The sequence below is a fragment of the Lytechinus variegatus genome, chromosome 5 (assembly GCF_018143015.1).
Source record: "Lytechinus variegatus isolate NC3 chromosome 5, Lvar_3.0, whole genome shotgun sequence".
Lineage (NCBI taxonomy): Eukaryota > Metazoa > Echinodermata > Echinoidea > Temnopleuroida > Toxopneustidae > Lytechinus > Lytechinus variegatus.
In genome coordinates this window covers 12,729,923-12,741,989 of record NC_054744.1, presented here as the reverse complement: position 1 = coordinate 12,741,989, position 12,067 = coordinate 12,729,923, and the positions used below count along the sequence as shown (strand labels likewise).

Here is a 12,067-nt window from a genome sequence, read left to right as displayed (position 1 = left end):
TGAATAAATAAATGAAAGAAAAAAGATGCCAAAATGAGAATATTAATCAACAAAGGAATGAATTGATAGATAATTAAACAAAATGAATAGACACATAAATAAATAAATACATGAATAAATGAATATATAAAAGAAGGGTTTTATTAATATATATTTATCAGATGATGAAAAGTTAAAATGACTAACAGATACAAATGAATGATTGAATAAATAAAGTAGCTGAATTAGACTATAAATAAATTATATCTCCCCACCACCACTCTTGAATCGGTCACTTATCACACATTAGGTCAGGGGCCGTTACAGGATATTGGGGGGGGGGGGGGACAAGAAGGCCTAAAGGTTACCTCAAAAGTGCAGGGTATTGTAATGTTACACCACCCAGACATTTCTCTTTTATATTCCTCTTTTTCTTTTCTTCATCTTTTCCCCCTTTCTCTTCTCCCCTCCCATTTTCTACCACTTAAAAATTCGCAGGGGGGGGGGCGGGCTATCACCCCTGTTCCCATCCCGGCACCACTCCTGCACCAGAACATTCTTAAACAAGAACTCAAATGATGCTGCATTCACCTCTTAAGAAGACCCCATACCATCTTCGAATAGTCAGCCTTGTGTCAATAATGGCGCCACTTCTTGTGACATCACCTGCCTCTGTGAGTACGCCATTTTCCGGTATTGATATTTTGTCGCTGTCGGTAATTGTCTGACCAGAAAAAAAGCAGCAATATTAATTTGGTGATAATTTGCTTCTCTCCTCGTTGACAGGAAGGAGATAAATTAACGTAAGGTCACTTAAAGGTGCTCTATAGGGTTCATATTTTGGACAAGTATTCATCAAGATTCAAGAGCAGTTTTTTTATATTTTTTTTATTTAGGCTTAATTTCTAACTGAAGGTTGGATTAAAAGAAATATCTTGTTTATTATATTTATTACTTGATTGATTAAAAAAATATTTCATTTCAAATTTTTAACAAACGTATAAAGTAAACGCTAAAAGTAATATAACATAATGATATAAAATGTTACTTCTTGGCCTGACAAAATCTATTGGTCGAAAACTACTTTAAAACAGGTCCAAGCAAGGTCCGATCAATGAATAATATTTTTCTTTACGATTTCGCATACAAATACAGATTTTGAAGGGAAACTTCTACTTTTTCACGTTTGCGTGTAAATCAAGTCAAATCCTTACCAATGCAATTCAGTAGAAATCGAACAACCTCGATTCCATTCTTTGTTCGGTACATATTAATGTTCATATAACCACTATCATTACAATGGAAGGAAAATAATATTTGCATAGACTATGAGATAAAAATAACATTGCTAAATAGGAATAGCCCTATAAATAGCCAGCGCTTGATCGTAATATAGGTGTGCAGATCAGTGGCGTCACTACGGGGGGGCATGGGGGGGCACGTGCCCCCCCAATCGGCTGGCCAAAAAAAAAAAACGGGGAAAAGGAGAAAAAGAGGGAAAAAGGAAGAGAAACGTAGTGGGGGAAAGAAGAAATTGTTGTTTATCATAGTGTTATATTATGTTATATAACATAAGAAGCATTTTTCACAACTTAATGAAACATTATTTGCTTAATTGTGTCTTCATTGTTCCAGGTGCTCGCATAGACTTTTTAACGAGACATATAAAACTGCTGTATTAAAGCCTCCCGTTTTCAAATCAATATACAACAAAATAATATATTTTCTCGCAATTAGAGTTATTATTGTTTTAAGTAGTGATATATTCTTCTTTTTCATGACTACTGAAAGTTATTGCCGTATTTTAAGGTCTTAATATAAAACATTTCCTGTCCGTGCTAACATTCACATTAGTGGATTGGTGAGATTTCTGCTCTTCATGAACTCCTAAAATCAGTCCTTAAAATGTCAATTTTTCTGATCTGAATATCAAAAAATTATAGCTCGCGCTTCGCGCTCGCATCATTTGGTTAGTGAAATACGTGGGGTCTCAGTGAATTCCTACAAACAAGCCTTGTAATGCCCTCTTCATGTCTGAATTTCCTAGATTTTCAGCTCGCGCTTCGCGCTCGCAGTATTTCATTAGTGAGATGCGTATGATAATCATGATTACAATGACTTCAAAAAGTGCTCCTTTTTTTAGATGTAATTCTAACAAAATCAGCAAGCGCTTGGCACTCGCATTAGATGACTATGGTGAGATATGTATACTCTGACTTAATGGATTCGTAACTATAGTCCTTAAAATGTCAATTTTTCTGATCTGAATATCAAAAAATTTTAGCTCGCGCTTCGCGCTCGCATCATTTGGTTAGTGAAATACGTAGGGTCTTAGAGAATTCATACAAACAACCCTTAGAATGCCCCTCTTCAGGTCTATATTTCCTAAATGTTCAGCTCGCGCTTTTGCGCTTGCAGAATTTGATTAGTAAGATACGTATGATAATCATGATTACATGACTACAAAAGGTGCTTCATGACTGTGTTTAGATGTAATTCTAACAAAATCAGCAAAGGATGGCACTAGCATTAGATGACTATGGTGAGATATTTATACTCTTAATGAATTCTAAAATATAATAAATAAAATTTCCTTGTTTAGGGTCAATTTATACAAAAATTTTAGCTCGCGCTTCGCGCTCGCATTGTTGGTTTAACGAGACAGTTAAGTATCATGATTACAAAACAATTTGCATATAATGTCAATTTTTAGCCCTCAATATCAAAAATTTTCAGATCGCGCTTCGCGCTCGCATTATTTAATCAGTGAGATACATATTCGTTTGATGGCACTGCATGTCCTTAAAATATCTCTATTAGGTCAGTATACCTGACAACTGAGCGCGCTTCGCGCGCTTCCTCAGTGACCCAAAATTTTTGCTGGTGCCCCCCCAATGCCGTGACCCACGGTACGCCACTGGTGCAGATAGACCAAAGAACATATGATTTTCATTTAATCTCTTACGGTAAAAATATCTATAGACACAATTTCATTTTTTTTTTTGGTTAATATTCTTTGATTTTTCATAGCGTATTAGGAAAACGGGGGACGCAGGCTAGAAAATATTTTTTTCTGCCACAGTCCCTTTCATCTAAATTGTGTTCTTATGCTCCTGGGTTATACGATAACATATATTATATAATGAATTCATATCTTTGTAGGGGTCTCACGTTATGGACCGATTCACAATTACGTCATGCCTTCGGAGAAACAGCTTGTTGAAATATAAATCTTCGTCGAGTTTGACAAAAGCATCAGAGATATTTTATAAAAACAGTGAAAAGTCTAAATTCATCTAGATTTTTCGATATGTCTTCTGTGATGAATATACATGTAATCTATAAAATAAAACACCATTTTCTTCTCACAGTCTACACTAGGCCTTTATGATTATGCAACATCTGTATTTGAATTTACTTGAAGAGTTTAGTTGCAAAAGGTGTTAGGTCCACTTTGGACCATTCCGAGAAAAACACGATTTTTATTCGCTCTTATTGCAATATTCTTATTAGAAACTAAATTGTCACGATGTACTACCCTATCAAGTGAACATAAAATTGGGTATAAAAGAAATTTACCTGTCTTCAATTTTTTCTATATATTTAAAAAAATTATCATTGTGGACCTAATCCCTTTTGCAAATACACTGAAATGAATCCATTCTCTTTTGATTTAATGGTGATTTTTTTGCCACTTTCATTCACGTTTTCACTTGAATTTCAAGTTTTCTTTGGTATCATCAGAGCGACTAAAAATTTAGAGGTTTAGAGACAGAAAACAATTAAATTTATGAAAAATGGACCTAACCCCTTTTGACAAATGAGTTCTTCAGAAGAGTTTGGTTGCAAAAGGGGCTAGGTCACTCCAAGAAAATCATTTTTTTAATTCTCCCCATTTGCAATATTCTTATGCGAAACTGAATTTTCATGATACCCTACCATGAGAACATAAAATAATTAGGTACACAAGAAATCTACCTGTCTTCGTATATTTAAAAATATTCTTTCCCCCCAAAAAAAAATCTGTGTGGACCTAACCCCTTTTGGAACCAAACTGAAATGGACCTAACCACTTTTGAAAAAAGGGTTATTTTTCATTCTTTCCTATAGACGGCTTCGTTTAAAATGAGAGCCTCGTGGTCTATTTCTTCGCTTACAAATAATATTTTTAAAAAAATATTTCACTTTCCCAGTTTCACTGATTTTAAAATTAATTTTCAAAAGAAAAAAATATAATCTTCGTCCTACACAAGCATCCTAAGAATCAAAATATAAACGAGCTCTTTTTTATTATGTGAAAACAAGCTCAATTATTGATGGACCGGTTTAAAGGAAGCAAATGACAACGTATCATTAAAATAACAGAGGAAGAATGAATTGAAAAAAGAGATTCAGCAGTTACATTATCCGGATTGAAAAAATTGTAGGTCATCATTGCCTTTCGGTGGCTTCAGTGTCGCATATTTTCAACGCTTTCTGGATAAAGATAAACATCGTGTTTGTATTTAGCCGTTCTTTCTTTTGTGTTTCATCTCCTGGTGATGTCAATACATCCACCTGTGGCTATGCAAACCGAATCTTATCTACAATAAAGAATCGCAGAATGAACCAAAATTTAAAGGAGCCCATGTTTTTTTTTCTTCAGAGTCTGAAAAAGAAAGTTGTCATCATAAACCTTAAATAATTATTATGGCATATGATTATAACAAGACGCCTTCGCATTTCTTGACGGGACCACGTTATTTTGTATTACACCATATTTTTCTTCTTATATCATAAATGGTTATATATTATATACATTGTCAGTTAAGGCGTGTATTATCCATTTTATAGTAGATATGCCCTTATTCATTAAATGTAATTGCTCTTCCGTATTTCCGTTTGTTCCTTTTCTTCACTAGAATTTTCATAATTATTTTTCTCCATTTTATCTATTTAGATAGTTCCACTCTTTGTCTTCTTTTAAGATATGTTCTTTATTATTTTTTCTATCTTTCTTTTATTCTTTTCTTTTTTTTAATTTTTTTCTTTCTTTCTGTTTTTCTTTCTCTCTCTTTCTTTCTTTCTTTCTTTCTTTCTTTTATTCTTTTTTCTTTCTCTTTTTATCCCTTCACTTTCTTGAGTTCTCCCCTTTATATATCAGTTGTTGTCAAATTTGGACTAAGTGCCCCAACCCCCAATATGACATCTCATAAAGAGGCCACAGTGTGTCTACTTAAACCACCTCGATCCTCCTTATTTTATTGGTTTACTTTGTGCATCAACTAAAGAAATGGAAAGTCCGGTGTATGAAGAATAAGTGTGGTTGCCTGCAGCTAGCTGCGTGGAGATTCTGTTTTCGTGGCGTGTTTTGTGCGAAAGCTCCTCGAGAAAGGCCCGTTAAGAAGGATTATAATTAGCATACGAATAGACCGTTATAAGCCAGTTCGACTGATTTCTCTTTTGAAGAAAAATCCCCTTTGGTTTACAAGGTGTATAAAAAAAAGCACACGTCGATACAGTTATGATTACAGGATAATGAATATCTAACGTTTGTCATTATATGAATTGGGGCAAATCAGATGATCAATCGGGTTTATTTTTTTTTTAGTTAAAGTCATTCTGTTTTGTTTCTTTGCTTTAAACCAATGACGTAATGAGCAAAACATTCTGAACGGGCACAACATGGCGTAGATCTATGAGAGAAAATTTCTGAAAGTCATTCATTCTTTCTTTTTTTTAATTTTTCCAACAAAATGTATAAGCAACAATTACAATAAATAAAATATAACATCAGAAAATACAAATGACATAAATATCCAAATAAACCAAATAAAAAGAATATACACCTGATACAGAAGATAATATATAAAAAATGTTGGAAAAATGGAGTGGCCCACTGAAAAGCAAAGCTTGTAGAGTGTGGACCACTCAAGAAAAAAAAAGTATAACACTTAAATCTATTTGGGCCAAAAACGAGCGGCAATACAAAATAGATAATGAAATAAAGATATGAATAATGATTATAATAAAGGAAATTAAAATTAAAAGATGAGCAGAGACAAAAAAAAGACATAAAGACACACAAAAAAACAAGAACAACAAAAATAAAACACACAAAACAAGGGTAAAAATAAACAAACATTGCTGCACAAACTGCGAAAACCGAAGAAGGGATAAATGGAGAAAGAGAAAGTCAAGGATAGAAGTAGAGGGAGAGAGAGAGAGAGGGGGGGGGGGAGAAGTGTAGTCAATCTGACACCAACACCGAGGGCAACCTGTAAACAATAAATAAACAAATAAAGGAATAGAGGAAAACGAATCAATGTAAGGTTTTGTAAGATTGCAACAAAATAGATTTTAATTTTCTTTTAAATGAATTAAGAGAAGGGGGAAAACTGGATATCAGGGTGAAGAGAGTTCCAAAATTTTGGGCCCTATGTATAAAAATGTATTTTGGGCGAACAGTGTTCTGAGCATGGGCAAATGAAGGTCGTCGCGACTTGTGTGAGGAGCTGTTTTTTAAGAACATGTTATGAAAAATAAAAGGAAGCATATTATTATTGTATTGGTACATGAATTGGCCAAGCTGGAGTAGGTAAAGATCACTGATCTTCAAAATTTTGTTTTCGATCGAGCAAAATTTTTTCCCATTTTAAAATCAAAATCTAAGTTTGTAAAATATTTTGACCTAATATGAAACAGATGATATTACATTCAACAAGTTTTCATTTCCTTTATTTCTTCATTGTCATTGTTCTTGGTCGGGGGGGGGGGGCTCCCAAGTTCCCCATCTGTACGCAAGTGCTTGAAAACGAACGATATTTGAAGTGAGTACTACCCTTAAAGAGTGTACTATTTTGCTATTTTTATTTCCATATATTGGTATTTGTCATAAAGATGAAACACTACATATTCTGCAAATAAACTATAAAAATAAGTAATACTTTGATCTAAGGGGGAAAAAACTCAATTTTAAAACAAAAGAAATGCATGCATCCATTAAATACCTCACATGACTATCGAACATATCAACCAACAAATGATATCTGAGTAGGGGGGGGGGTGATAAACAATTCCCACAAATGTCGACGTAAGTATAGGTCAGGGCATATTTTATGACGCACACTGTACTAAATCTAAGAATCATCTCTGCGAGCGAAGTAGGTCCTGCGCAGAATGATACCGAGCGACGAAGCGCCCCTGTACGCCACGAGATTCTTATTTTCTTCCTTCCGAACGAAGAGCGCCGCTGTAGGCCTACGTTGTGTAATGGGGACCATTCTACACATACAATAGGGTACGCCATGGCAACCTGCAACAACGAGGGGGCTGCAAAATGACCCCCTCGGACGGACACTTCAATATCTTCCCGCGATAACAAAAGAGAACGGAGGATTACTCAAGATAGCCTTGTTGATTCAAGCGCATCTCTGTATACCCAATACGGAGAGGGGACACACTGCACTTTCCCCTTCTTTGCAACTGTTTTCTATATTAAAGCAAGGAAATATACAAGTCTTTTCGTAAGGATTACTATTGGACGTCGATGTCAACGAACAGTTCTTAATTAAGGTAAATAAAGTTATGATTATTCTTTCGTTTGATGTTTGTTATTTGCTTGTTTCTTATACACGATGTCGTAGGCATATCCTCCATTCTAATGGCCTCCATCTTGCAATCAATAACTTGCCCCCTCTCTATCTCTCTCGTCTTACAATGCAGGTAACACTGTATCACTTCTAGCCAATGGATGGGAATAGAATTTCTACCAGCTTTCCATCATTATTTTCATGATAGTGACCAGTTAGCCGGATTTATCCGATATTTCACCGTGAACCGGACATTTAAGGATTTGGATATCTTTCTTGGGAATATCATCAAACTTTTTTTTTTTCATTTCAGACTTACCACGGTGCGACTTTTTTTCGGGAATACATTCGAGCCGCATGCTTTACAACAAAAAAATTAGAATGTTTTCAACATGTTAGTTAAAAATGGCTACCCAGGAAATGTATTTGCTAGTGTGGAAGAAAGCTCATAGAAAACATCCAATATCATAGGTGACATTGAAATAAAAAAGGACGTGATTATAGAAGGGTTATTGTGGTTCGACATCATCGCCGACATCGCCGACATCCAAAATGGGGGACCTTGCGGCTGTGATCACGAAAGAAAACATCAACAACGTCAACTATCGGCGGTTGACTGCGGAGGCGATCGTCGAAGGAAAGGAGAGATATGAAGCCAAGCTGGAACGCCAAAAACTCATTAAATCGGGCAAGCACCCGGAGCTCGAAGATGAAGAGGAGGAGGAGATGGAGGAAAACAAGGCCAGCGGCGGCGAGTACGATTCCGACTTCGCCTCCGGAGCCGTAGTTCCCGCCAAGCTCGGCCCCTTCCCTAAGAAACTTTTGAGTACTCCTATTGAAGAATTAGATCCTGCCAGGCAAGAGGATATGGTAAGAAATCTTTGCATTATTATTTTTGTCATATATATATTATATACATACATATCGAAGTATCATTATTATTATTTGTTGACCATGATCAGGAAGACTATAAATGTTTGATAGAGCTTGTGTTATGTTTTTAGTTTTTTTACTTGCACGCTGTATGCAATTTTTTATCGGATAATGTACATACACTTGCACGCAGCACCTCACCAGTAAGACAATACACCAGACGGTGGCCTGTACTGTTTCCAGAAGAAGAAGAAGTTATGGTATCAAAATCAATAAAAATATGAAAGTGAATAATTAGAATAGTTACTGCCAAGGGTTGATTGGCAGTATCTCATTCACGACTGGATATATGCAATTTCGAATTTTGAAATAAACTAAATCCATGCCAATAAAATAAATATTTTGTGACATACATTAGTAGTGTAAATTTAAAACCTTCAGTGAAAAAAGGTTAAAAGGGTTCATGCGCATTTCAGGATTCTTATAGATTTGCGTTAATAAGTGCAAATTTACAGATTCCTAAAGGATACAAAACTGCGCCCTTTCAGCTGCAAACTTGGCTGACTGTACCTTTTAAGAGTGGATTTTGATAAAATATATAGAAATCATTATTAAGTATAACACTGAAAATGTCATAAAAATCACGTGTGTATTGGAATTGAAATGTGAAAGTTATATATTAAAATTTCATTTATTTTCTTAAAGCAGTTATATGCACAACACCGGTGATATGCAAATGAGATTCGATGATATCACACACATGTAGTCAATTTTTCTTTTATACTTCATAGATATTTTATTTTTTGCAGATTTGATAAAACAGAAATGTCTTCATTGAGTCACTAAAGATGGCAACAATGAAAATTCTGCATATTCACGGAGAAATTGAAATAAGTTTCACTTTGTAATGAGGAAACAACTTTGATTTTTACAAATGATTAAATATCAAACAAATAGTGAGTGGGTGACGCCATCGTTTTTTCCATTTGCATACTGATTGGGATAAAACATGATTATGATCGTTTCGTGAAATGTCGTTACTTTTTTTATTTCACATCCGAGTTTGATGACATTTTCAGAGTTATATTTGTTTGGTTTGTATCTTTTTCATTCAAAACAACTTTTTGGTCGGGATGGACTTGCCCTTGAAATATGCAAAATTCTCAATTGCAAGAACATCTGTTTAATAATAAACTGAATATCTGTGTGTGACATCCGCATAATATTTTCTACATGTATCTAACAGAAACTTGAACCCATGCATACAGTGTCCATTGCATGCATTGCGAAAGGAAATCCCACTATGTAGACTAAGACATTGTCATGATTAAACATTTTATCAATGAATTTCATGGTAAATCAATCCAACATCAGGAAAAGAGGTCATTGTAAAAAGCTGTTAATAAAGCAAGTTGTAAACCACCCTAACCACATTCAATATCAGAACACTGTCCTAAGTATGAACGAGAGAATAGCTCGATGAAAGAGATATGTGAACATTATTAATACACAGACAGACGGATGTAGACGATATAATTCATTTTCTACTAAAATTCAATCTTAAAATCTTAAAATTCAATTTCATATCATAGAAGATTAGTCTTAGCTGCTGGTGAATAACCCCCTTTCCAATATGAAAGCTAGTCTCCTGATATGAACCGATTATTAGAGTGTGAGAAAAAAGTGTCACTTATGTTACTACCTAAACAAAATTGTCAAAATTCTTATTTTATTGAAATCGTGGCCTTGTTTCAGGTTTTCCTACGTCATAATAAGATAATGATCACGATTATGTACAAAGTAAAATATGTGTTTGACTTTTTGATAAGGTCACTTTCCACTTAGGAACACTTGACATTATAATTAGAGATCAAAGTAATGACAAAATTAATTTGCGCACAAACCTGAGAAAAATAGGAATACAACGTAAAGATATCAACGAATGTATTTCATAACCATAGAGATGGATAAAATATTATTTTATCCACCTCAATGATCATAACTTGCGTAATTGTAAATCACACATTGATTTTTTTCAACAGTGGAATTTTACGTTTAGCTTATCAATTTTTAAAATTTTACTAAACGTTTGGGTGAATTGATGGCGAATTGGTAATCTAAATCAAGTCTGAAATTCATTATACGACAATGAACGAATCATCGTATCGATATCGCTTATTTCTTAATTGAAAGACATGACATTTTTAATAACTCAATACAAATAATGGCATGAGATAAAATGTAATTGAAGATGACGTTGTCTTCCTTGAGTTTATTACAAATATAGAGAGCCATTTTTACCAGATATGTTTTCCTTCATCTGGTTAATCTCATTAAAGAAGTATCCTTCAAGATGAAAAAAATAAAGTCTAGTGAAATGAAATATGTTACATGTTCTCCTTAAAAGTGCATTTTTTTCACAAATATAGTGTAATCTTCTTTCATTTTTATCTTTGCCTTTTTTATTTTATGATGCCATGGAGCGCCATGAAATTTTTATCGAAATGGGGAAAACCACTACAGATAAATAATTATAATTAGTAGGTTAAATTCATACTACTGATGTTGAAAAAAAATATTTCACAGATAAATTCATGACATAGCACACAGCTTTGGCAGCCATCACAAACGTGGCGGCCGCCATTTTGTTCCTACGACAAACAAGTACAACTTCATCTCCCTTTTCCCCATTTCCACCCAAAGTCCAATGTTTATTGTTCGGGAAACTGGCCCTGCATAAGGAATTGCCTGGATCCCAGGCAGCGAGACAAACAAATAAAAGGCAGAAGAAAGTTCTATTTGGGAATATTGATTTCATATCCCCGTGACGTCAGCAAAGAAGAAAAGGAAAGGGTGCGTACTGTAACCCCTGTTACCGCCCCGCGCCACCACAGCACAAATACTGTCACATAAATTCTATGATCCCCTTGTTTATTTTATAAAAAAAATCGAAAACAAGCTTTCAACAATTTTCATGTCCATTTTGGTACAAGAAGGTGACATTCTGTTTTTCTGCAATGGTCATCATGGTTATAATTGTTTAACAATATTAATATAGTTATCTCCCCTAGCCTCCCTGCACAACGGCATCAAATATTCATGATATTGATTAATCTTCATAGAAGCACACACTAAGGATTAGTTTGGGTAGAACGGGCGCTGCTTACAAGGGAGATGGGATCCCGCCATCATTCGCATTCAATACCTGTTGTCATTTCTGTATGTGCGTGTCTATTTGATAAACTTGTACAAGATTCAGCTTGTCTTCAGAGGAAAAAAAATAATGGATTGAAAAAACAAAATTAGTGCTGCTGTTTATCTATTCTTGTATTACCGAGTATATCTTTATTTTAGCTCTTGTAAATGCGCGTGCAAGTATAAGTAGATTACATATCACACTTTAATATCAATCAAATCCGCATGAAAGATTCCTCCATCTCCTCAATTAAGAAAACATGATCATTCTTTTCACTTGAAGTCTACCAAACACTATTTCATGTCTTTAGTTATTGTGATTCTCCTATCCATTCAAAGTAAAACTATAATAAGCACTACGATAAGCATATATACATTTGCATTGATTTTATGTTATATGTCACTTCTGAAGTATATTAAGTAATGTTCTCAAATAGAAATGCAGATTT

At 34.4% G+C, this 12,067-nt stretch overlaps 1 protein-coding gene across 4 annotated transcripts in view; it reads left to right on the top strand.

Moving 5' to 3' along the window:
* The first annotated feature begins 7,209 nt into the window (after positions 1-7,209).
* Positions 7,210-12,067, top strand: part of LOC121415369 (sodium channel protein 1 brain-like) — a 31,078-nt gene continuing 26,220 nt past the window's right edge. For 2 of the 4 annotated variants that reach the window (XM_041608555.1, XM_041608553.1), the window contains exons 1-2: positions 7,211-7,533; positions 7,684-8,420. In XM_041608555.1, the coding sequence (XP_041464489.1) occupies positions 8,103-8,420 (318 nt within the window). In that variant the 5' untranslated portion in view covers positions 7,211-7,533; positions 7,684-8,102. Of the gene's footprint in view, positions 7,534-7,683; positions 8,421-12,067 lie in introns of all 4 variants that reach the window. The other 2 variants (XM_041608552.1, XM_041608554.1) reach the window with 2 other exon arrangements.